The following is a 26284-nucleotide window of genomic DNA, read 5'->3' on the forward strand; positions in this document are numbered from 1 at the left end:
AATCCAGCAGGTTCTGACAGGTTCTGGAGAATTGGTAGTGGAAATTTTGAGTAGTTCGGAGAACCGGCAATTACCACCTCTGGCTGGTCCCAGAGTGGGGTGGGAATGGAGATTTTGCAATATCCTTCCCCCAGAAGTGGGGTGTGAATGGAGATTGTGCAACATCCTTCCTCTGGAGTGGGGTAGGAATGGAGATTTTGCAGTATCCTTCCTCTGGAGTGGGGTAGGAATGGAGATTTTGCAGTATCCTTCCCCTGCCACGCCCACCAAGCCACACCCACAGAACTGGTAGTAAAAAAAATTTGGATTTCACCACTGCTTCAAACCTGTAAAGCCGGCTAGATGACTTTGGGCCAGTCACTCACTCTCAGCCCAATTTACCTGCTATTTTGGGAAAAATACAAGGGGGAAGGAATATTAGGTAAGTTCCCCACCTGGAGTTATTTATAAAAACAATGAAAGCAGGGTTTTAAAAAAAACAGTCTAAAAAGTACAGAAGTTTTATATCCCCATAAATTTCAATCACTGCATCTCTACCCCCTAACATTCCAAAGGAAGGGTCGTGTTAGCAGTACCTCGCTATCCCAAACAGTGAGTACTACAAAGCCAATGAAAGATGCCTATATCATATCGTCCCCTCGGGTCACTGAAAGAGGGGCTGCCTTTAGAGACCCGAGAAGCATTGTCTGTATTTTCCCACCCTACCTTTGGAGGATAGGAAATGCAAAGCCCATGCAAAGCCCCTTCCTCCCGCCATTCCTCATTGGTTTTCTATAGTTCCTTAAAATCGTTGTTTTGCTGATTGGCTGGAGTTCCTCCTCGCCCCTCCCTCCGCTTTTGGAAACCACCGGCCTGATGTTTTTCTTTTAAAGGGGCAGGAGCCGCGGGGGGCGGCAGCCTTGTCCTTTGGCGCTTCCTCCCCGTACCTTCAAGGTGCGCTCCCCATCTGGAGAGCCGGAGGCATCGGCTGCAGTCATGGGCGCTCTCAGGATCGTGACAGGAGCGCTGCAGCCTCGGGAGATCCGGCGCCACTGGAGAAGAGGGTCGTCGGGACACGGTTTGGAGCAGCTGGTCCTTCCCGTGGCTTTGGGCAGAGCCCCCTACTCCACCGGAGGGAGAGAGGCGGTGATGAATGGCCGTCATCAGCAGCCGCAGCCGCCTAAACAGCGCCTCACTGATCAGTAAGGGCTATCGCTTGTCACGCTGTAGTTTGGGGGATCTTAAATTGGGGTGTGTGTGTGTGTGTGTGTGTGTCTGGCCATTCCCAATGGCGAAATGTGCAAGATCACGTTACTTCCAACCCTTGGAGTGCAGCTCCTTGCCTTGTACTAGCCAACTTTCTCCATGTGATAGATCCAGAGCCCAGACTTTTTCACCCAGGGACAAATGCGGCTTTCTTGCTACAGGTAGTCCTCAACGTGTAACAGTTTGCTTAGTGACCATTGAAAGTTACAACGGCACTGAAAAAAGTGTCCCGTTGTGACCGTTGATCACAGTTACCGCCTTTGCAGCATCCCCATGGTCATGTGATCAAAGTTCAGATGCTTGGCAATTGATTCATGCTTATGACCGTTGTTGTGTTATGGGGTCGTGTGATCACCTTTTGCGGCTTTCTGACAATAAAAGTCAATGGGGAATCCAGAATCACTTAACAACCGGGTTGCTAACTTATCAACTGCAGTGATTCACTTAACAGCTGTGGCGAGAAAGGTCATAAAATGGGACAAAACTCACTTAATAAATGTCTCACTTAACAACATAATTTTGGGCTCAATTGTGGTCGTAAGTTGAGGACTATCTTTACTCCAGCTTTATTTATTTGTTCAGTCAAATAAATGAAGTAGAGAGGCAAAGGAGATGGGGTTGAAAAGGAAACCTTGCCCAAAGCCTTTCAATTTGTTTAATTCAGTTATTCTTTTTTTTTTCTTTTTTTTAAATGCAACTAGAGCTTCACACTGCCTGCGCAGCCACAATCCAAGAGTTTTCAGTCCAAGACACAAAAGAAACATTAAGATTTCTGACTAAATTATTTAAATATACAGAAGTCATTGTCACTGTCTTTTAGTTGGTGCCTATTGATTTTTGGCATTTCATGTTCTATGGCACGCTAAGCATCTTCAGTTCTGCCAGTCTGGGGGGGTAAGAACTGAGTCTGTTCCCAGAAGAAATGCTGGCTGCCATAGAAACATCCCCTCAGCAGCGGAATTGCTTTTGATCCAAAATGCAACTATGGAAAAGGAGAAACAAACTGAGCCTTGGTGCTATTTTATGATCTAAAATATATCAGGCATGGTTAATACTTTGGGGGATTTTTTTCCAGGGCATAAAATCTCCACCAAGTACTAAATGACGGTGATTATGTTTCTGTAGGATGCATGATCATAATTTGACTTTGTAGGTTAAAACATAGAAATACGCATTTTACTTTTGAATGCATTTTTCTAACACTCAAATAACATTTGAAGTTGTTGAGAAATATTGGAGGCTTGTTTTAAACATAATCTTTCTTTTGCCACTTGTAGTGCAAGGCTGTTATTCTTGATATTTTGTCTTCCTTTTTTCATATTTGATGTGCAATACAACATGCAGCTACCTGATTGTATATTGATTAGTATCCATTGTATCAATATTACAGTGGCATGTTTCTTTCCTTGCATTTCTGAAAATAATTTTAAATAGGCTTTTTTTTTTGTTTTAAATTCATTCATCTAGAAATTATTTTTCTTTCAGACCAATTTTAAATAATAAATAATAAAATAATAGCATTGGAACATAATGAATTATTATCCACTGTACAATTTATATCTCAACTATCTCTAAGGCTTAATTAATTCTTCTTTTCTTCTTTTCCCGATTCTTGCATATTTTTGTATATTAAATAAAATGCTGGAACTGAATGTGTTATATAGGTAATAATCAAATTTCCTATATCAAATACTTGCCAGAAATAAATTAATAAAAATGGAGAAGATAAAAACAACGGGCCATGTCACTTAGTACCAAAGAATTATTAAACATGAATTTGAATGGGGTATAATGGATTTTTTTAGGAATAAAAAAATACAGGGATATTTTTGAATCCACCTTTATGACTAAAAAGCAAAAGCCAGTTTAGAGTTTTGTAGGTAGATGTCAAGTTCCATGGGAAACAAAAAGACTTGGTTTTTTTTTTTTAAAAAAAATATTGTTTGTATAGCAATACAACAGAATCTTAAAGGCATAGCACAGTAATTTTTCTCCACAACTTATATCTAGTGTAATTAAGGCAGAATTACTCTCTTTCTAATGGTTCCCTGGGATTCAAGAATCTCTTCTGTGCCAGCCCTCCTTCCTCCCTTAACTATCTTGTTGTCTGTTCTGTGTTCCCATGGCCCATGGCAATAGAGAGAATGGAAGCTAAATGGCTAGACTGAGAGTTACCCCAGTACTATTACACAGAAAATCCTGATTATGAGGCATTTCAATATTTAGCATAGACTCCCAGAATTCCTGAGTCAGAAGAGTCCTGATAAGTAGCCTACATAGTTAACTTCAACCCCATGAAGTTTCAGGTGTTTATCAAACCTATAATGAATGTTTTTCATTATATGAAAATAATGTAATAAATGCTATTTTAATGATATTACAAATAACAACAACATTGATCCCTTGTACAGTCCCATCAACCCTGCTCTAAATCATCCCTGATGCTGCTGACTCTCCGACTTCACTGAGGGGAAATCTACTTTTCCTATTGTCTGAGTACTGAGAAGAAGGCCCGTAGGAGCTAATGAGGAGAATAAATTGAGTGTGGAATTATGTTTTCCTGTGGGGAAAATGTTTCCTGTCTCTCTTGGTAGCATGGCTTTAATTTGCCCATATTCTTTTCTTTTAGGAGATACTTCTCTTCCCAGGAATTAATTAATTTTGGTACATAGGAGCAGAGAGACCTATAGTAATTCTCCTTTAGGCATGGAAGCTGGCTGGGTGACTTTGGCCAGTCACATTTTCTAAGCCCTAGACTGGGAAATTGGAAAAAAAAAATCTATCAAACCGCATTGGCCCACCATGGTAGATTATGATCTATAATCTTCAATGAAGAAGACTACATCTTGCTACGGGATGATGATGATGATGATGATGATGATGATGATGATGATGATGATGATGATGATGGAGGATGGACGATAACAATACATATGTTGTTCCCATCTCTCTCCAGGGACCTCTCAGTGAATGGGATGCTGCCACGTCTCAGTGATCTGCTCTTCTACACAATAGCCGAAGGACAGGAAACCATCTCTGTTCATAAATTTACCACTGTAAGATATGCCCTTAAGAATGGCTAGGATTGCCTGGGTGGAATGTTGGACTGCTATCCTGATTTCTAATACAAATGAATCTTTTCAGTGTGAATTTTCCTTTAAATTGGATATGAAACCTATAACTTTCCATTAATCTAAGTAACTGATATGTTTTTTTTTTGTTGTGCATTGCTAATTGCATCATTACATACATGCAGCTACATTTTGCTCCTCACAATTGTATGATTGTATTATATGATTGGTAATGCTTTTGAATCACAAATGTTGGTGAATATAAGTGAAAGGTTCTGTTTACTAGATAAGCACAGAACAAATATCATATGACAGTGTCATATATAGAATTCCTGTGAACCTAAATTATGTATAAAAATATGTGATAAAATGGGTAGAGTTTAAGGATGCGCACAACTCCTGGGTAATGCCTCCCAAATTCCGCACCATCAGAAAATAAAATAGATCTCATGGCTTGAAATGATGGAGCATCCAGTATGACATCAGACACTCCGAGAAAGCCTTTGTGCAAAGAGCCTTGTCTGTGATGCTACTATGATGCTACTGTCACAATTTCTACCCCATAGGAAAGAAAGATTACAATAACATCTGCTATTCTAATACCGGTAGAAATAGAGTATCTATGGGTACTGTTTTACTTATAGGTCAATTTATTCTCACAATTAATTTTTTTGGGCAATATGCATAATTTTTCATTGGAGCATTCAATTTCCTCTTAGTAGAGATCCGTCCACCCTCTGAAAAACAGCATGTGGACGTTTTCCATACATGTAAAAGCATATATATGCATGTACCAAAGTGTAATTAAGAATTCACCCTTCATACTGCTGAGTTCTAAAGTACTGGGTACTGCATCCAGTTCTAGCAACCCTCATCTTGAGCTGTGGTGGCTCAGTGGTTAGAGTGTAGTACTGCAGGCTACTTCTGCTGACTGCCAGCTGATTGCAATTTTGCAGTTCAAAACTCACCATGCTCAAGGTTGACTCAGCCTTCCATCTTTCCGAGGTGGGTAAAATGAGGATCCAGATTGTTGGGGGCAATAGGCTGACTCTGTAAACCACTCAGAGAGGGCTGTAAAGCACTGTAAAGCGATATATAAGTCTAAGTGGTATTGCTATCTTGCCGTATATTCATCCATGACTGGTTCTTAATTCAGGCCTTACAGCGCACTGGTCTTTGGACCTCAGATCCACGTCTTCGCGACTGCATGAATCTGATGCGGACTGCAACTCAAGGAGCTAGCAGTGAAGGAATGCTGAGTCGAGAACTTTTTCGGAGGTAGGAATTACATTGAAGTGTCCCCAGTGGTGTTGTGGCTGTTCCTTTGCAACTAGAGCCCTGAATCTATGTTTGTTTAACAAAGCATATCAGCTTCTGCAGGCAAATGTAGTTTTTGTTCGTCATGTTGCAGACAAATTTTGTTCTCTAAACAATCGCACGCCAATTCACAGAATTCCTTCTGCAGTTCTAGTCTCACATATTTCCTGTTTGCATCTCTTCCTCCTTCGTTATATCTTCTTCCTCTCAGCTCACCACAATTTTTCATAGCCTAAAAATATGAAACACTACCTTGGTTAAGCAATATACATGCTACAGTATTGAAATTTGCCTGTTCGGGAACAGCGAGTATGTAATAGGGATAGCTTTAGAATGTTAAAAAATGTCCAATTATTTTGAAAAAAACTTCAAGTCTTTATTGGGACATGCTGAATTTCTACTCCATTCCTAACATCTGATTTTATGGTAGCTGCATTCAAACAACATACTGAGTTTTCATGTGGTATTTTTCGATTGGGCTCTTTGTTGGACGAACCCAAACCGGGAAGTTTTGTCAATCACAACATAGTACATTGTGTGAACCCAGATAACTGTGGTCTAGCAAACAAACTACAACTAAGTAAACCATACCACAGTGCAATATACAATTCAACCAATATATGGGAATGGAAGGTTTATTCTGTGTCTTCTTTTTGCTCTGGACTTCACACGTGGCAGCTAGAAACTGCAGGAGATTATCTCAAAAAAGAATTATAAAGATAGGAGAGGAGATAAATCAGTTAGCATTTCAAAACTGGAAGCTTTTTTTTAAAAAAATTGGCTAACTTGTTAAGTTTAGATGTTCAAAGTGCAAGAAAAAAGAAAACATACTTCTGAGTTGTTTGGTTGGTATTGTCAAGTTAGCTGCTTTTCTAGGCAAAGAAGTAGAAGATAAAATAGTAATTACAATGTTCATGTCTGCTTGGTCACTAAATAAGACATCTTACTTTCTTCTCCTATGTGCCATTCAATATTTCATCTACAATTTTTGCTTTCAGGTGTGTGAGTAGCAATATAGTTCTCTTGACCCAGGCTTTTCGGAAGAAATTTGTCATCCCTGACTTTGAGGAGTTTACATCACACGTGGAGCAGATCTTTGAGCGTACCAAAGGACTTAAGGAGGGCAAGGTAAAAAGATCTGATTGCACATAAGTAAAGGTTCCCCCTGAACATAAGTGCTAGTTGTTCCTGACTCTACGGGGCAGTGCTCTCCGTTTCAAACCCAAAGAGCCAGTGCTGTTCGAAGACGTCTCCATGGTCATGTGGCTGGCATGACTAAATGCCAAAGGCCCATGGAACACTGTTACCTTCCCACCAAAGGTGGTCCCTATTTTTCTACTTGCATTTTTTACATGCTTTTGAACTGCTAGGTTGGCAGAAGCAGGGACAAGTAACGGGAACTCATCCCATTATGCGGCATTAGGGAATCAAACTGCTGAACTGCCGACCTTTCGATCGACAAACTCCACGTCTTAGCCACTGAGCCACCACATCCCCTTTTTGCACATAGCAGAGGATAAATGATATAACCCCTCTGCTATCTTCCAAAAAAAAATCTGTATGGAAAGCTCCTCAGTGCTTGAGTAGAATATGAGTATGGCAGATAAGAAAGCAAAGAGAGTGGCTGTCTGGCCTTAGAATTAATGAGAGAGGTTGTCTTATGCAATCTTCATAGGAAGAGGGAATTTGAATATCTCCCCTTAAGTACCCTTAACGCTTACTAAAATCCCTGGAAAACCTTTTTCAGTGCTGTTGTAACTTCGAACTGTCACTACAAATGGTTGTAAGTCGAGGGCTATTATCATGGTAAAATAAAACCACAAATGTATGTGGCAGTCTAGGATTTCTTTCTTTGCAGCTGATTTTTTTTTTTTAATTTGATTTATATGCCGCCCTTCTCCGGAGACTCAGGGCGGTTTACAGTGCATTAAGCAATAGCCTTCATACTTTTGTATATTTATACAAAGTCAGCTTATTGCCCCCACAAACTGGGTCCTCATTTTACCTACCTTAGAAAGAATGGAAGGCTGAGTCAACCTTGAACCTTGGCGAGATTTGAACCTGCAGTAATTGCAGGCAGTTGTGTTAATAACAGGGTGCTTTAGACCACTGTACTACCAAGGCATTTTGCTCGTTAGTGCACTCATCCAGGCTGCTTCTCTGAGTTTCAGTTTAATCCCACAATCTCACTGGTGTAGAACGGAGGCCGAGGGAAACTTCCTCCAATGCCCTCCGTTAGATGGGCTTGCAAAGGGTTAATGACTGTTTCCAGGAGTGGTATTCACTTACCTTTGCTACTGGTTCGCAAATGTGAGCGTGCGCACGCATGCGCAGGACCTTCCACGTATACTCAGAGCGTCAAAAATGGGACGTGATGATGTCCGGGTGGCTGGGTGGGGCCTCCCGCCTCCGCCACCGCTTCGCCCAAACCGGCCGGCTGAATACCACCACTGACTGTTTCCCTAGGGCTTGTCCCACATCTGAACAATTTCTCTTTCCCTTTATATAGGTAGCAAATTACATTCCACAAATGGCGAGATATAATCCAGACATCTGGGGTGTATCTCTCTGCACAGTGGACGGACAACGGTAGGTATAAAGAAACGAGATGCAACAAAAAAAAAAGGGGGGGTGTTGAACATTACAGAATACAGAAGAGCCTTGATAGTACAGTGGTTTAAGGCACCCTGTTATTAAGCTGGTTATTAAGACCAGCTGCCTGCAATTACTGCAGGTTCAAATCTCGCCAAGGCTCAAGGTTGACTCAGCCTTCCATTCTTTCTAAGGTAGGTAAATTGAGGACCCAGTTTGTGGGGGCAATAAGCTGACTTTGTATAAATATACAAAAGGATGAAGGCTATTGCTGAGCACATTGTAAGCTGCCCTGAGTCTCCGGAGAAGGGCGGCATATAAATAATTTTTTTTTTAAAAAAGGGAAAAATTATTTTCCCCAAAACAATAACTCGGTGAGGTGAGTTGGGCTTAGAGAGAGTGACTGGCCCAAAGTCACCAAGCCAGCTTTCCTGCCTGATGGGGACTGAAAACAATCTTGTGGTTTTTAACCTGGCGTTTTAACCATCAGCGCAAACTCAGTGGGATTGTAAAACAGGTAGTCCTTGACTTATAATCAGGCCCAATTGGGCCCCACATTTCTGTTCCTAAGTGAGATATTTATTAAGTGAGTTTTGCCCCACCTTCCTTGCCCCAGTTAAGTGAATCTCTGCAGTTGTTAAAAATTAGTAAAACAATTGTTAGGTGAATCTGCCTTCCTCATTGACTTTGCTTGTCAGAAGGTTGCAAAAGGTGATCACCCTTGGGACATTGCAATTGTCATTAATAGGAACCAGTTGTCAAGCATCCAAGTTTTGATCTTGTGACCATGGGGATGCTGCAATGGTTGTAAGTGTGAATAACAGTCATAAGTCACTTTTTTCTGTGCCATTGTAACTTTGAATAGTCACTAAATGAACTGTTGTAAGTACCTGTATAAGACAAGTTCCAATGTTTTTGGAACAGCATTCCAACCTTTTCACAAGCATCAGGTCACTATGTCTTTGTCACCGAGTATAAGAGGGCTGACATTATTTCTCTCTCCCCTCCCCCCAATCTCCCTAGGCATTCCATGGGCCACACTAAGATTCCCTTCTGCCTGCAGTCATGTGTCAAGCCCTTAAAATATGCTGTTGCTGTCAGTGAATTGGGCACAGAGAGAGTCCATCAATATGTGGGCAAAGAGCCCAGTGGGCTGCGTTATGACAAACTCTCTCTCAACGAAGAAGGTGAGTAGTGGAAAGGAACCCCAGTGTGCTGAGGAACAGGAGGCCACCCAAATATGGACCACCCAGACCGTATTTGCACACCCAGTTGTAACACAGGTGTTGTCCTTTGTCAGCCCCTTTGACAACTAAAAGCCTTACTGTGTGAATGAGACCATTCCAGTTGTGATGAAAACATCTGTATACCTCCAATGTGTGAGCCGCGGTGCAACTGCTGTTGAAAGATAAGCCAGTTTGCTTTTGTGTAATGTGTGTGAAATGCTTGTTTTAACCTTCCAGGATGGTAACATTGTACAAGTCCTGGTATACTGAAAGGTGGTATGGAAATGCTGGTCATAAAATATCTCTATTTTCCCTATTAATATTCCCATGAAAAGTAAGAAGGAGAACTTTTCCTTGAATCTTTATCTATCCCATTAAAACTTTTCCTCTTTCAATCCACTTTAAATTCCATGCAAAATTCATAGAACATATGCAAGGGGGAAATGAGAACATTTTACAAACATCTTATGTTTATTTTGCTATGTGTTTGATCATTGGGTAGATGTTTAACAGTTCATTGCTCCTACTTTTTATTATGATTTGAATAGTAAGTGAATGGTATTTAACGAACCTGTGAAAAAATATGCATCCTTCATTAAAGTAATTGTGAATTTTTTTCTTTTTCAGTAAAGCCTCCATAATGGCATATGAAGAGACAATAATTTAAGATCACATGAAAAATGAAAACAATAGTTCTTGTTATACTGTTAATAAGACCACAGCAAGCAATAGCACTAGCAATAGCATTTAGACCTACATACTACTTTATAGTGCTTTACAGCATTCTCTAACGGTTTATGGAGTCGATATATTGCCCCCAACAATCATTTTATTGGCCTCGAAAGGATGGAAGGCTGAGTCAACCTTGAGCCAGTCAGGATCGAACTGGCTGTGGGCAGAGTCAGCTTGCAATACTGCATTCTAATCACTGCTTTTCCCCAACTCAGAGGTCCTGCACATCAGTGGCTTCTATAGATGCTAAAAAGTTCAGCCAGAAAAGTTGGTCAGTACTGAGTGAGGATTTGGGAATTGTGGTTCCATCGTATTTATTTAAAAACATTAAGAAAGTCTCCCATCTTTCAACCAATTCTGGACAGCTCCCAATGAAAAATTAAAAAAACATATAAAATCACTTTCAAAGCTGTAAAACTCAACCAATTAAAACGTTAAAAACAACAAAAACCTGGCACCAATCAGACCTCTTGATGAGAGTATCCTTTTCTTTTCGTTAATTTTAAAATGTAAAATTAATGAATTTTAAAGTGCATCCCATAAACTCTGCAAGATCGCTGCAAGATCTATTTGTCTTCCTGCCATGATAACCCTGCTGAGGTTTAGAAATTCTCTTTTTCTTTTCTTAGATTTATAAGGCTGTCAAACTAGAAAGACTCCAGGCAGCTTTATTTCTCATTTATTTCTGAAGTAACATAACTAAAGTGGAACATGTGGGAAGATAACGGACAACTGTTACTTGGCTAACTTCAACATAAAGAAATGAATGAACGTACATTAAATAACTTTAAACAGTTTTATTAAAGAAGTTAACCTGATTCTATAGCAGGGGTGTCAAACTCAAATCCACTTAAATCTAGCCCGCGGGTCCAGCCTGGAAATAGCAAAGGACCAGCCCGCTGTGCCTCTGGCAGCCAGAACGGGACGTGGGGGGGGGCTGCGTGTTCCCCTCCCTCCGCACCCTGTTTTCAGCCTGGACTGCCTCCTATAGCATTCTGCTGGCCAAAAGGGAGCGCGGGGGGTAGGCATATGCGCCCTCCCGCACCCCATTTTGGCCAGCAGGGTGCTGCAGGAGGCATCTGTTCTGTGTTCCCCCGCTAGCCGGCCCACGGAGAAGTACAGTGCTGATCCGGCCCTCGAAGAAATCCATTTTGACACCCCTATAGTATAGTACTATAGTAACTATAGTTACTACTGTAACGCTCTCTACATGGGGCTCCCCCTGAGGAGCACCCGGAGGCTCCAGCTGGTGCAGAATGCGGCCGCGCGGGTGATTATGGGAGCAACGTGGCGCTCCCACGTAACACCTCTCCTGCGCGAGCTGCATTGGCTCCCGGTGGTCTTCCGGGTGCGCTTTAAGGTGTTGGTTCTCATCTTTAAAGTGCTCCATGGCTTAGGGCCAGGGTATTTGCGAGACCGCCTGCTGCTACCGATAACCTCCCACCGGCCAATACGCTCTCACAGAGAGGGCCTCCTCGGGGTGCCGTCGGTCAGGCAATGTCGGCTGGCGGCCCCCAGGGGGCGAGCCTTCTCTGTGGGGGCACCCGCCCTGTGGAATGAGCTGCCTCCTGGAATACAATTGATCCCGGACCTCCGGACCTTCCGTAAAGCCCTGAAGACGTTTTTATTTCATCAAGCCGGCCTAGCCTAAATGGTTTTTTAATTGGGATTTTAAATTTTATGGATTTGGGGTTTTAAATTTGGGTAGCCAATGATTTAATTTTTTTAATTATCTTAACTTTTGCATTTGTATGTTTTTTAATTTTGGCTGTTCACCGCCCTGAGTCCCTTCTGGGAGAAGGGCGGTATACAAATTAAATAAATAAATAAATAAATAATATACTATACCCCTATAGTATAGTTATAGCCAATCATGACTTGCTTACCTAGCACTAAATAGAGTCCTAATCCTGTCTCCCTGACTGATGGAGGATTGCCAGGGCTAAAACTCTCAGTCTTCCTCAGATTTGCCCATCCACTTACACCTCCCAAATCCATGATTCCTCAGTTTCTCTCTTTACATTTCTAGAATGTAAACAGAAAGCAGGTGCCCTATATGACCATGTTTTGATTGGCAGTTCCACCTCCCAATCAACACAGATTACACTATATTGGGAAGGCCAGTGAGTTAAAAAAATCTTAACTGAGGAGGATGAGGATGCAGAATTAAAAGACTTCTGTTTTAATTCATTCCTTTGCATTCAGGGATTCCACACAACCCTATGGTGAATGCAGGAGCCATTGTGGTGAGCTCTCTTATCAAGGTAAAAGTTTATTCGGCTCTAGTACTGGTATTAGACATGGGCTGGAGTCCCCTGACAGTGGATACAGCTCAGATTAAAGACATTATCATCTCTGGACTCACTTCACAAATGCTGGAATGTGGTTTGTTTGGTTTTGGCTTAGCATGTAGCTTGAACCCATTAGCTGCTGTCTTTGGTAAACTATGACTTAGCATACTGTGTGAATAACTCCCATTGCCATATAAGGGGTTCTACATAAGGTGCAAAGTCTATATTGCAATGCACACATTGTCGCTTCCACTTCCCCTATCCCAGAAACAATATTTGGACTATTCCATAAGGATCAGTTTTGATATTGTCCTACAAAGATGGATTCTGGTTCCAATTTATCTCCAGGGTGAGGGATTATAGAATATTTGGGTTTGTTTGCTGCATTCTAGTCATGGCTGCTATTACCAATAGACTATGTAACATGCTGTCGCTACAATGATCTTCCCATTATGGTTTTCTTCCTTTGTCAGAGTTGCAACTGTCCTACTTTCTCACTCTTGGCCAAAGTTGAGGGATCCCTTGTTTCATAGGGCAGATGCATATGGAAGTCAAGCCTCTTCTCATCTACCCAATACTCTCTCAAAGCCAAAATATTCCTCCATGTCCTTAAAGTTTTACACGAGATTGAACAGCTGTTCTATCCATTTCAAGAACTGATCTGGGACCCCTGTAGCTATCTTAACTAGAAGTTTTAGAATGCATTCCTAAACGTATAATGTATTTCTAAACTTTCTAACAAATGCTTACATTTGTCAAGATTAAATTGTGTCTCAAAAGGCATTTGATTCTTTTCTCTCTTTTTTTCCCCTTCCTCTTCCTCATCAGATGGGCTGCAATAAAGCAGAGAAGTTTGACTACGTGAGTGTGATCTTCATTTCCCTGCTGGAAAACTCCACAGTGCCCTTTCTCAGGGTTGGAGGAGAAATTGATTTTCTGGCAACGCTGGCTGATCGAGTCATTTATCTTGCAATGCTATCCTGCCATTTGGTTTAGTCATTTGTTTAAAAATCTCCTAGAGTATTTAGCAATGAAGGGTAAAAAAAAAACATGCAGAACACAAGGGCATGCTTTCTAAATGACAAAGTGGCAAGCATTATTTCTAATAGACTCAATTAGGACGGGGAAACTGCAGCCTGCAGGAGCATTCAATTGTCCAGCATCCCTTTTGCAATCCCAATTTTTTTTTAATGTGCTTGGTTTTTTTTTCTTATTATTTTGAAGGATGGGTGATAATCAACAAAATGGGTACCGAACTGTTACATGAAATTAAAAATACTGCAGTTAGCTATACAAATAAATGACCGTCAACAGAAAAAGAAAGAAGGGTTGCGGGAAGACTGGAAAAATCCAGATTGAAATAAAAAAAAAGAGCTGGAACATAGAAGAGATCCCTTCCGGATGCAGTTTTTTTTTTGTTTCTGTTCTAGGTGGTGGATTATTTGAAGAAGATGGCTGGAAATGAATATGTGGGATTCAGCAATACCACGTAAGGCACATACATTGTGTGTGTGTGGGGGGCTTGCGGTTAGAGCAGGGGTGAAATGTAAAATCTGTTACTACTGGTTCTGTGGGCGTGGCTTGGGGAGGTAATGTGATTGGGTGGGCATGGCCAACTTTTTAAAAAAAAAAAACTTTTCAAAGCATTTTTTCTAATGCTTTGAAAAGCCTCTCTGCCAATCAGGAACTCAGCTGGGATCGTCAGAGAGGCTCTTTTAAAAATGCCTCTCTGCCGATCAGGGAACTCAGCTGGGATTGTCAGAGACTTTTCAAAGCATTTTTTTACCACCTCTTTGGCCAAGAGGTTGCAGAAAAAATGCTTTGAAAAGCCTCAGATGATCCCAGCTGAGCCGTGCGATCATCAGAGGCTTTTTTTTTTTACTTTTAAAAGCATTTTTTCATCGGAAGAGGTTGTAGAAAAAAATGCTTTTAAAAGTAAAAAAAAAAACCTCTGATGATCGTGCGGCTCAGCTGGGCATGGTGGAGTGGGGGAGGGATTTTTGCTACCGGTTCTCCGAACCATCTGCTGCCAAGGCTAGCGGATTGGGCGATCCGGTCCGAACCAGGAGCATTTCACCCTGGGTTAGAGTGCCTAGCAGTATGTCACATTTCATCTAAATGATAGTTCTCCAAACGGAGACATCCAGAGGCTGGGAGAAATGAGGATCTGTGCACATTTCTTTGCAGGTTTCAGTCAGAAAAAGAAACAGGAGATCGGAATTATGCCATTGGCTACTATCTCAAAGACAAAAAGGTAACGAGACGGAAGGGGGGAAGAGAAATCCTGGGCTTTCTAGCAGATCAGGATAAACACGGTGTTGTTCGTTGAAAGAAACCCCTCATGCTGCGAAAGATCCATTTTGCCAAGATCTGACCCAACTTTATTGTCTTTGATTCCCTACTTGGCAGTGCTTTCCACGTGGTGCAGACATGATGGCAGCTCTTGACTTATATTTCCAGGTAAGTTGCATTTTGAACTGCAGCTGAGCTGGTGTGTTGGGTCCAAACAAACACAAGGGTGAAATCTACTTACCTTCCCTACCGGTTTGGAAGTGTTCTCGCGCGCGTGCATCACATGCATGCACAGACCCTCTGTGCATATGCAAACCCTTCTGCGCATGCGCAGAGGGTAAAAAACAGGTTACTTCCTGACGAACCGGCGGGTGGGCGAAGCCTTGTGCTGCCATCACTACCGGTTCTCCGAACCACCCGCTGCCATTGCTACCAGTTCGGCTGAACTGGGCCGAACCGGTAGCATTTCACCTCTGAAACAACCCTTTTGAGTTTGAAAGAGAAAAAAAATAAACCATTTTACAATTAATCTTTTGTTTTTTTAAAGTAAATATTACAGAGCTGGATTGCAGTTTGGTGCTTGTTGCTTTTTTTCCCTCCTCCTTCCAAACCTATTCCTCTAGATCAGAGGTGGGGAACTATGACTCTTTTATGACTTGTGGACTTCAACTCCCAGAATTCTGGGAATTGCAGTGCACAAGTCATAAAAAAGCCATGGTTCCCCACCCCTGCTCTAGATTAATATTCCACAGGCCAGTGTCTTCAAACTGCAATATGCTATAATCATCCCCAGTTGGCAGATTCTTGGCACTGACAATTTACATTGATGCATATGACAGGTATCAGGTCAAAAAGGTTGATTTTGGATATTTGGCCAGAACCTTATTGTCAGGGTTCCAACCAACGCCCTAATTAAAACATGAATCTCAAGATGAGGTTCAAAAGAAATCCAGTTATTTATTAGGAGCGTCATGTCAGCACAATCCTGTTCACCGCCCTGAGTCCTATTTGGAGAAGGGCGGTATAGAAATTGAAACAAACAAACAAACAAATAAATAAATAAATCCAAGAGAAGCCAACTCTGACCTCACTTAATTCGCCTCTTGGCTCTGACCCTGTTTCTCGCCCCCCTAAGGTGTGTCATCAGTCACATTCTCCAACGAAGCAATTTCGCAGGTTGTAGAAGTCACTCCCTCCGGCCACTGTGGATCTCCGTGGAGATGGCCTTGACATTTGCTGGCTGGAATGTGCTTTGTTTTGACTGAGGTGCAAATTCCTCAATACAGCTGCGAGGCTTGATTCCCCATCCCCCTGCCTATGGCAACTCGAGGACAGGTCGGGAAGGCTTCGCAAGTTGACACTTATTCTTTGTTCCATTACATGTTACTTTTTCACCTGAAAAGAGACCTTCACATAATCAGAATTCACATATGCAATCCTTTGTTTTTCAAGAAATGTTATATCAGGTGTTTTCTTTGTGTTTAAACCACATTTGTGTATAGACCCTGAATTTTCACTCCAAGCAGAGGTTAGGAATGATTTCTGGGCTTATTACTAAGATGTTATTAAAATTAATTTCTCTCTCTTTTTTTAAAATCTTTTTTTCCCCTTATGAAGTTGTGTTCTGTTGAAGTGACTTGTGAGTCTGGAAGTGTCATGGCAGCCACACTTGCCAATGGTGGTATCTGCCCTATCACAGGCGAGTGTGTCCTCAGTGATGAAGCCATCCGCAACACCCTTAGCCTCATGCATTCTTGTGGCATGTACGACTTCTCGGGGCAGTTTGCCTTCCATGTAAGTTTCTGCTCTGTTTTGGGTGGGGTTGGAAGAAGACACAGGAGTGAGCATCCAGAAAGAGGGTAGGACTATTTTCATGACAACTGGTCTCAGTGGGGATTCTCTTCTAAAGGCCATTCCTATCCATTGAAACTGTCAGGTGAATGAGGTGCTGCATCACATGACCAAAAAAATAACCATATGTAGATAGAAATGAAGCGGAAACAACACTTTTGAAAGTTCCTGTACCATGCTGAGGCCTATGCCATGGATTGCCTTGTTTAACAAAATGAAGGTAGACCTCTACTTGCAACCATTCATTTATTGACTGTTCAAAGTTACTGTTGTGACCTAGGCTTACTGAGTCACTACAATATACAATTAGTCCCAAAAAAACCTATTTTATTGTAACAGCTGAGAGTTACGATCATTCCCAACTGAGTCCCAATTAGTTGCAAAATAAGTCCTTCGGAAGAAGTCCTTCGGGATAATCACCAACCTTTATCTTCTTTGACATCCTGCCAAAGGACTTACTTGGCAAAGCCCCACAGAGTTCAGAAACAAACAAGAGATGCCAACTGGAAACAGAGTTAGCAACGCTGCTTTCCTGCAAAAGGCCCGAGAGCCTTTGTTTCTCTTTTAAGCCTTATGGGAGGGGCCAATCATCTCCTGGCCTTACTCCTGAGTCGTCCCTTTTGCTTTAGCTGCTCTTGCCTTCTGGCAGATCTGTACATGTGTGCATTAGGAACAGACTCTGGGGGTTCCGGAGTCCGCACATCACTCCCAGATGGCCCTGCCCCATCTCTGCCTCCGACTTCCCCAGACTCCAGGACTGGCCCATGTTCCTCCCCAGCCTCCTCACTGTCTGACTCCGCTGCCAGCTCCGCAGACTACTGGCGGACCACAACAGTTACAACAGCACTGAAAAAAGTGACTTATGACTGTTTTTTACACTTATGACCGGTGCAGCATCCCCATGGTTATGTGATCAAAATTTGCATGCTTGGTAGTTTATTCATATTTATGGCAATTGCAGTGTCCCATAATCATATCATCACCTTTTGAGACCTTCTGACAAGCAAACTCAATAGGAAGCCAGATTCACTTAACAACCGTGTCACTAAGTAAACAACTGCAGTGATTCACTTAACAACCCGGGGCAAGAAAAGTCATAAAATGGGGCAAAATTCACTTAACAACTGTCTCGCTTAGCAACAGAAATTTGGGGCTCAATTGCAGTCATAAGTTGAGGACTACCTGTACAGTTGATGAGTTCAAATGTCATAGTCCACTAAAACCAAATAAGCCACATTATATCATAGTATGAGGTGTGAATTAGATCTAGGAAGGTTGAACCAGCTGCCTCATACTCTATTTGCCTCACACAAATATTCAAGATAATCAGGAGATGGTACATTTTGTCTAGAGAGGTTTATGTCCATGCTGGAGTCTTGGGGTTTGGCAGGTGGGAGAGACACTTTGCTGCTGTAATGTGCTGAGGCTTGAGATGTTGTAGGATGTTTCTTGGCTTGTGTTGATCTCAGCTCATTTCTGACAGCTGTACACTGACGTTCTCTGGAAAAATATAGGGCACTTCTTAGATTTATGCAATGCAATCTCCTCTCTTGGGCACTTGTTTCTTGATAGATGTTCTGTAGCATCTATCCACTCTTTTCAGTCATCCTGGCATGGAGCTTTGCAAAGGAGAGACAACCAGAAATGCACCATTCTTAAAAATAGGTGTGCGTATAGCACACCAGAATTGTGGTTACAGGACTTGTATACACATCCACTTCTGCTTTCCGAAATGCTTCTCTCTAGTGCTATTTTCCTGCTTCATCTGCATGGTAATAGCCACCAGTTTCATTTTCCCAGCCCAGCATGAAATGTAATTTTGCACCAGGCAAAGCCCAATTTACACCTGCAAAGAGCTTCCAGAATTAATAATGCAACTGGAATATACTGCAAATTGGGTATCTGCTTTGCCATTTGCAGTGATCAACTTTATCTTTTTGTCCCTCAATTGTACTTACTTGGTTTAACGCTGAATAGGAGGAAGAGTTTTGAGATACTTAAAATGTGACTCGTCGTATCCTTCATGTAATCTCTTTCTCATTACCAGGTTGGTCTTCCTGCCAAATCTGCAGTCTCTGGGGCTATCCTGCTGGTGGTGCCCAATGTTATGGGAGTGATGTGTCTATCGCCCCCTCTGGATAAAGCTGGCAACAGCACAAAAGGAATTGGGTTTTGTCAGGTAAGTTTCATGAAACTACAGACGTGACAGAAGGAGCCTTTTTAAAAGAGCCTGTGAGAACCATGGATGGAAAGGTGACAGAACTGGATTGATGGGTGGGCAGAGGTTTTGTGCAAGCCCCTCTCCCAGTCTTGGTGGTACAGGGGTTTAAAGCACCCTGTTATTAAGCTTATTAAGACCAGCTGCCTGCAATTACTGCAGGGTTCGAATCTCGCCAAGGCTCAAGGTTGACTCAGCCTTCCATCCTTTCTAAGGTAGGTGAAATGAGGACCCAGTTGTGGGGGCAATAAGCTGACTTTGTATAAATATACAAAAGGATGAAGGCTATTGCTGAGCACATTGTAAGCCGCCCTGAGTCTTCGGAGAAGGGCGGCATATAAATCAAATTAAAAAAAAAATAAAAAAAAAAAAATAAAAATAAAAAAAAAAAAAGTCTCCGTTTCTCATGAGCAATACTATAATAAAGATAGAAATGAAAAGCACTCTCCATATTAAATGAAGAGTAATTGGGCGGAAAATGACAACATAATTGATGTGCTTCTGGTATTTATGGGCTATATTTTATGTCATAACCATGAAAACATATCAGAATTAACATCTACGAGAAAGTACAAATAGTTTTACCATGAAGCACTTGAACAGCTGAAGTCCCCCACTTTTTTATGCCAAATTTTGAAATTCTTGATTATATTGATATTGATAACCAAGTTAATGTTGATTCTTAGGAACTACATAATAAAAGTTCTCCAAAGATGATCTGTTCCCAACATGGCCCTTCAGGTCTTCCAGTGATGCATTCATGGCTGCTGAAATCAAATCCATCAGCCTTGCTACTGGTTGGCTTTTCTTTTTCTTTTTTGTTTTCTTCCACTTTTTCCAGCATCCTGGATTTCTCAAGGGGCTAAGTCTTTGCATAGGTAAAGGTAAAGGTAAAGGTAAAGGATCCCCTCGCACATACGTGCTAGTCATTCCCGACTCTAGGGAGCGGTGCTCATCTCCGTTTCTAAGCCGAAGAGCCAGCGCTGTCCGAAGATGTCCCTGTGGTCATGTGGCCAGCATGACTAAATGCCTAAGGCACATGGAACACTGTTACCTTCCCACCAAGGTGGTCCCTATTTTTCTACTTGCATTTTTTACGTGCTTTCAAACTGCTAGGTTGGCAGAAGCTGGGACAAGTAATGGGAGCTCACTCCGTTACGCGGCACTACGGATTCGAACTGCCAAACTGCCAACCTTTTTTTTTTTTTAATTTAAAAAGTTTTAACAATCATTACAACAATTTTCCCCAAGGATCAAGATTGCCTCTTGATTCTTGGCTTCTTCTAAAATGAACTTGAATATCTGGTATTTCCCTTTTCATAAGGGGCTCCAATCTGCATTGGATGATCCTGAGCATTATTTTTTGACATATGGAGTAAAGGATCCTGGACAATTGTTTGCACATTTTATTAATATTAATTATTAAACATATTAATATTATTATTTCTTTCTTTGATATTGGTACTAGAAGACTGAATCTGTTGGCTAGGGTCTTATACTTCAGATTTGCTTGGTTTTTGTTGTTGTTAGTTGCGAAGTCGTGTCCGACCCATCGCGACCCCATGGACAACGTTCCTCCAGGCCTTCCTGTCCTCTACCATCCTCTGGAGTCCATTTAAGATCACACCTACTGCTTCAGTGACTCCATCCAGCCATCTCATTCTCTGTCATCCCATTCTTCTTTTGCCCTCAATCGTTCCCACCATTAGGCTCTTCTCCAGTGAGACCTTCCTTCTCATTAGGTGGCCAAATTATTTGAGTTTCATCTTCAGGATCTGGCCTTCTAAAGAGCAGCCAGGGTTGATCTCCTCTTGGACTAACCAGTTTGATCGCCTTACAGTCCAAGGGACTCACAGGAGTCTTCTCCAGCACCATAGTTCAAAGCCCACAATTCTTTGGCACTCTGGCTTGGTTTGGTTAGAGCCAAACTAGAACTGACTGTTTTTCTGTTTTTTGCCACATATCTGTATCTATTTCATCAATTCCTATTGTCTTTGGACTTGGTAATGACCAGAGTGCTGATCTGACTTCATCTTCTAATGTAGAGATTTTTGTAAGTAGGGAATATCTTCTAACACAATGATTCTTAAACCAATTAACCTAATTACCCCTTTTCCTGGTCTCAAATGTCATTACCCTCACACACACACACAAAAATCCCCAGATTGTTGTTTTACATAAGCATTTTGCAGCAGGAGTTCCAAACTGGAACATCAAGTCATTAACAAGCAACTACAAATTGTTTCATTACTCCCAGGATATGTTCAAATTAGCCTCTTGGAGGAAAATGCCCAGAGTTTAAGAACCACTGTTCTGTGGCGTCTTGGATGCTGATCTTGCTTCCATCTTCTTTGAACCAATTACTAGAAAGCATTACAGTTTATTTTATAACTTTTCATTTCATTCTTTTTTGATGCTTATTCTTGTCTTTTGACTGTTATTTCTTCAGGAATTGGTGTCCCTCTTTAATTTTCACAACTATGACAATTTGCTGCATTGTACCCGCAAGTTGGACCCACGTCGTGAAGGAGACGAAGTTAGGGTAAGAGACCAAGGGCCCTTGTATTTGGAAAGATACTACAGATTTAAGTGGACTAGAGTGGAAGAGAAACTCAGAGGACTTAAGAGGGTTAGAATAGCAGAGGTAGGTGAATGGCCCAGGGCTTAAGATATATAAAAGAGAGATTTTATCAAGAAACAGATGCACTTGAAGTCCTAGAGAACACAGAATAAGAATTGATCTGAGCCATGATGGCACAGTGGTTAGAATGCAGTACTGCAGGCTATTTCTGCCGACTGCCAGCAGTTCAATTCTCACTGGCTCAAGGTTGACTCAGCCTTCCATCCTTCCGAGGTTGGTAAAATGAGGACCCAGATTGTTGAGGGCAATATGCTGACTGCTTAGAGAGGGCTGGAAAGCACTGTGAAGAGGTATATAAGTCTAACTGCTATTGCTATTGCCAATTTAAAGAGGTGAGGCTCTCAGTTCAGGAGGACTGTACAGATATTAAAAACATGAGAGATCTTTGCCTTCTTGGTTTCAAGAATTCATTTATCCATCCATCCATCCATCCATCTATCCAATATGACCACCCACTCTGGATCTCATGTAGCTCTGATTTGCAACCTTTGCTGTGCTCTTGCTGCTACAAATAAGCTGAAGAAATGGATGTGCAGGGATGCCTTTCCATCCCCAATTCAGTTACACAAACAGTTGATCAGTCATGATATACAAGAAAACTGTGAGGAAACAACACCAGGATTGCCTGCAATGAAGATGTTTTCCTCCATTCTAGTCAACTAGAAGCTTCTTTTAGCTACATTCTAAGTTGTGGAAGATTTTTGTTTTGGGGTATATATTTGGAATATTTCATTATGAGAGTTTTTAAAAGCCTCCAAAATCATGAAGATGAGAGATGTAATCCAGATGCGCTCGATATATTTCTTTTTTTTTTTTTTTTAGAACAAGACTGTTGTGAATCTGCTGTTTGCTGCTCACAGTGGAGATATCTCTGCCCTTCGGAGGTATAACTTTACTTATCCAGGGAAAGATGGTGCTGGAGAGAGATCTTGAATGTAAGTGAAATTTCCTTCTATGACATTTACCTCTGTCCTCTTGGCTTTCTTCTAGGTTTGCCCTGTCAGCTATGGACATGGAACAGAAAGACTATGACTCTCGTACAGCCTTGCATGTTGCTGCAGCTGAAGGTATCATATTCAGGATCTGCCATGATTTCTAGGCATCTGCTCTATATCCACATTTGCATTTGGAGGCTTGCATGATTTAAACCAGGGGTCCCTAACCTCCCGATCTGTGGACTGGCACTGGGCTGCGGCATGCCAGAAACTGGGCTGTGTAAACAAGTGAAGCCCCATCTGTGGGATGCAGGCAGTATGCGAAGGCACGCCCCCTCTGGTCCATGGAAAAATCTCTCTCCACAGAACCGGTCCCTGGTGCCCAAAAGATTGGGGGCCACTGGTTTAAATATATACCAGACCTTTTGTAATTGGTGCTTCACTGGGGCTCACCTCTAACAAAAATGGGGAAGGGGGTTTGTGAAGGGAAGGCAATGCTCTCATTCATATACAGTAAGTTCAATATAATATTGATTCGTCACCATTAGTCAGTGTGCACTTTAAAACAATAAGCCATTATAAAAAAACAATGTATTGGATCTGAGGGAAGATTCTGTATAAAAAATATCAGTAAAAGGTGAAAAGTATTTAGCACGCAGTAAATATAATACTGCCATTGGAGGGAATTCTATCAATTTATGAATTTTCCTACATTTAGATCTCTCTAAAAATCCATAGCAATTTCAGGTGTAAAGATAGGAAATTCTATGTTGTCCCAGACATTTATTATGGAATTGCTTTGCCTTAAACAGGTGTCATTATCTTCTTGGTATCTCTTCCATCTTTTCTCCTACCACCAAACAAAACAAAGAAAGGAGAAATGAACTGTTCAGTGTCATATCACTGAGACTCCTAGAAGCTCAATCCTTATTCCTCTAACTGCAAATTGTACTCAGATCTGCAAGATTTATGTTAAACGAATTTAGATACTATATATTTCTGTCTCCAGGCTGGAGAAATTTTTCCCAAACATTGATATATAGGCAGTCCTCCACTTACAAGTTCATTTAGTGACTGCTCAAAGTTACAACAACACTGAATCATTTTTCAGTTACGACCATTGCAGCATCCCTATGATCACGCGATCAGAATTTGGATGTTTGGCAACTTGTTCATATTTATGACCGTTGCTGTGTCCCACGATCCCCTTTTGCAACCTTCTCACAAGCAGTCAATGGGGAAGCCAGGTCCATTTAACAACCGGGTTACTAACTTATCCACTGCAGTGGTTCACTTAACAACTGTGGCAAGAAAAGTTGTAAAATGGGGCAAAATTCACTTAACAAATATTTCACTTAACAACAAAAATGTTGGGCTCAATTGTGGTCGTAAGTCGAAGACTACCTGTATTAAATGGAGGAATTTTTAAAAAGAGTTTTAAAAGTAAAGGTGTAAATAAATCATGCTGCCTCCGCTCCAAAAAAAAAAAAAATCACTCTTACAGCGAGTATGGGACCTCTAAATGTCTACAGAGATTCTCAGTCATCCAGGTCATGGTTGTCCCAAAGGTGCTTTTTTTCAAGAGGCAACTGAACTTTCTGGTTTTTCTTTGAAGACATTTCACTTCTCATCCAAGAAGCTTCTTCAGCTCTGACCTGACTTTTCCTAGAGCTGGAGAAGCTTCTTGGATGAGAAACAAAATGTCGTCAAAGAAAGTCCAGTTGCTTCTTGAAAAAAAGCACCTTTGGGACATGGGACCTCTAACTGCACAATCACAATAATTTCCCCAAAGTACATTTCCTAAGAGATGGTGTAAGCATTCTGAGAAACATATATATCAGAATAGCTCTTGATTTGTCAATTCTCCTGATTTGCGTTGCTGAACACCAAGAGACTCTTTAGAAATCTGCAGCCTGCAATGGGAGCGTACATAGCTGAACAGAAACCAACTTTTCCATCCTTGAAATGTCTGCTCAGACTTTCTTGGTAGCCCCCATTCTGCAGTCCTGTCCCTTGAAGAACTCCGTAGACTAGGTTACATGTCGCATGATGTGTTGGGAGTGGTTCAAAAGCTCATCTTTGGAAAGATAGAGGAAGAAACTCTTTTTAAATTGTTCCAGTTGTATGATTCTCCACAGGACATCTGGAGGTTGTGAAGTTTCTGATGGAGGCCTGCAGAGTCAATCCTTTTGTCAAGGACAGGTGAGGAACAAATGGGCTGACAATTACAGATTCAAGATCTTGCTTTTTACGTACAGAATTATAAAATCTTAGACCCAGCTTCTCCTTATGCTAGACAGGGACCATATTCAGCTTCCAACAGAACTGCCTATAATACATTTCCCCTTTCTCTGTCTAGAACTCCTCGATCAGGTCAGTTTCTTGTTCTTGTTACTCAAGAAGTTTGCATACTGATAACTTATTTTAGGGCTGGTTAGCCTCTGTTAGAACAGGACTGTCAACATAATAAAGTTTAGTCAGATGCAACTATCGTGATATCTGTGCATACCTAATTGCCTCAACTGTAATTTAGCTTCTCTCACCTTTTGTTGTATCAAAAGGATGCATTACCGTTAATGATCCAGAGTAGAAAGGAGGTTCATATATTGCTAAACTTAGGTCTAATTTGTTGTTTCAATTTAGCACACTCTGTTAATTTAGAGTCAGATGTTGACAAGTCTCTTATTATATTTTTCCCTGGTACATTAGGAACTGCCATAACAGTACTAAAACTGTCAGATTCCTTGTGCCAATAAGGTGTGCCATAACTTTGGGGAAATGTTATCACCTGGCATATCATGCTTTTGGGAGAGATTTTCATTGAACAGTAATGGCCTAAGAACTTACATTCTCCTACCTAGTGCAAGGCAATATGATTTGATACTCCAGAAACAAAAAGCTCTACTTGTTTTAATAGTGATCTTTATTTTGTAACATAATATAAAATAATCTTGTAACGTAATACTTTGGGGGAGGCATATAAATTGTCCTAATTTTAAGCCAATATGGAACCTGATACACAAATATTTACTTTTTGACCTGCTTAGTTGAGAAAGAGGTGATTCAAGCTTTCGGTTGTTCCTCAGCACCTGGAACAGTCTTCTCCATTCTGGCATCTTCAGCATATGTTGGGAAATATAGTTCCTAGGGTTTTTAATCATTATGGCCTTTGGTTAGAAATTACAAGAGTTATAGCCTCAACCCATTAGAGGCCATCAGGCTGAGAAAAACTGCTTTCAATAGACAGCGATTACAGCAGTGGTGGGTTTCTATCGGTTTGCCCCAGTTTGGGCGAATCGGTAGTGGTGGTGGCAGGAGGCTCCGCCCACCCGCCCGGACATCATCACAGACGCTCTGTGCATGCGCAAAGGTTCTGTACATGTGCAGAAGCGTCACATGTGAGTGCACACTCCCGGTTCTGAACCGGTAGTGAAGAGGAACCCACTACTGGATTACAATATACAAATCTTCATAGTGTTGCCTTCTTTGCAGATGGGGAAACATTGCCTTAGATGATGCCATCCAGTTTCATCACCTGGAAGTGGTGAAGTTGCTCAAGGATTATCAAGAAAGCTACATATTGGGTTCCAGACAGGCCAAGGAAGCAGCTGAGGATCTCTCCAAGGAGAATTTGGAAAGTATGGTGTGAGAATGGTAGTTTTTTATAATTGCTTTGTTAAGCCCTGCTAAGAACTTGAACAAGAAGAGACATACATAGAGAGAAACTACATTCTCCTCATTCCAAGTACTCCATCCGGTTGAGCAATGCGGAGTTGTATTTTTCCATAACTGTCTTGTACAAGAGACTCTCTCTGGTGAACCTTGTATGAAAGTTCAGTACTCCCTTTTGACAGCACAAGTAAAATTTATAAA

At 41.4% G+C, this 26284-nt stretch overlaps 1 protein-coding gene across 1 annotated transcript; it reads left to right on the forward strand.

The window, feature by feature from the left end:
• The first annotated feature begins 975 nt into the window (after nt 1-975).
• Nucleotides 976-26284, forward strand: GLS2 (glutaminase 2). The gene is made up of 18 exons (XM_070934864.1): nt 976-1181; nt 4202-4301; nt 5473-5594; nt 6632-6761; nt 8143-8222; nt 9249-9412; nt 12389-12447; nt 13303-13335; nt 13905-13963; nt 14662-14728; nt 14884-14934; nt 16384-16560; nt 18665-18796; nt 21285-21377; nt 22299-22360; nt 22467-22543; nt 24550-24613; nt 25904-26284. The coding sequence occupies exons 1-18, from the start codon at nt 976-978 to the stop codon at nt 26058-26060; spliced, it is 1833 nt and encodes a 610-aa protein (XP_070790965.1). The 3' UTR covers nt 26061-26284.

The sequence above is a fragment of the Pituophis catenifer genome, unplaced genomic scaffold, assembly GCF_029215685.1.
Source record: "Pituophis catenifer annectens isolate HBS135680 unplaced genomic scaffold, rPitCat1.0.hap2 SCAF_2, whole genome shotgun sequence".
Lineage (NCBI taxonomy): Eukaryota > Metazoa > Chordata > Lepidosauria > Squamata > Colubridae > Pituophis > Pituophis catenifer.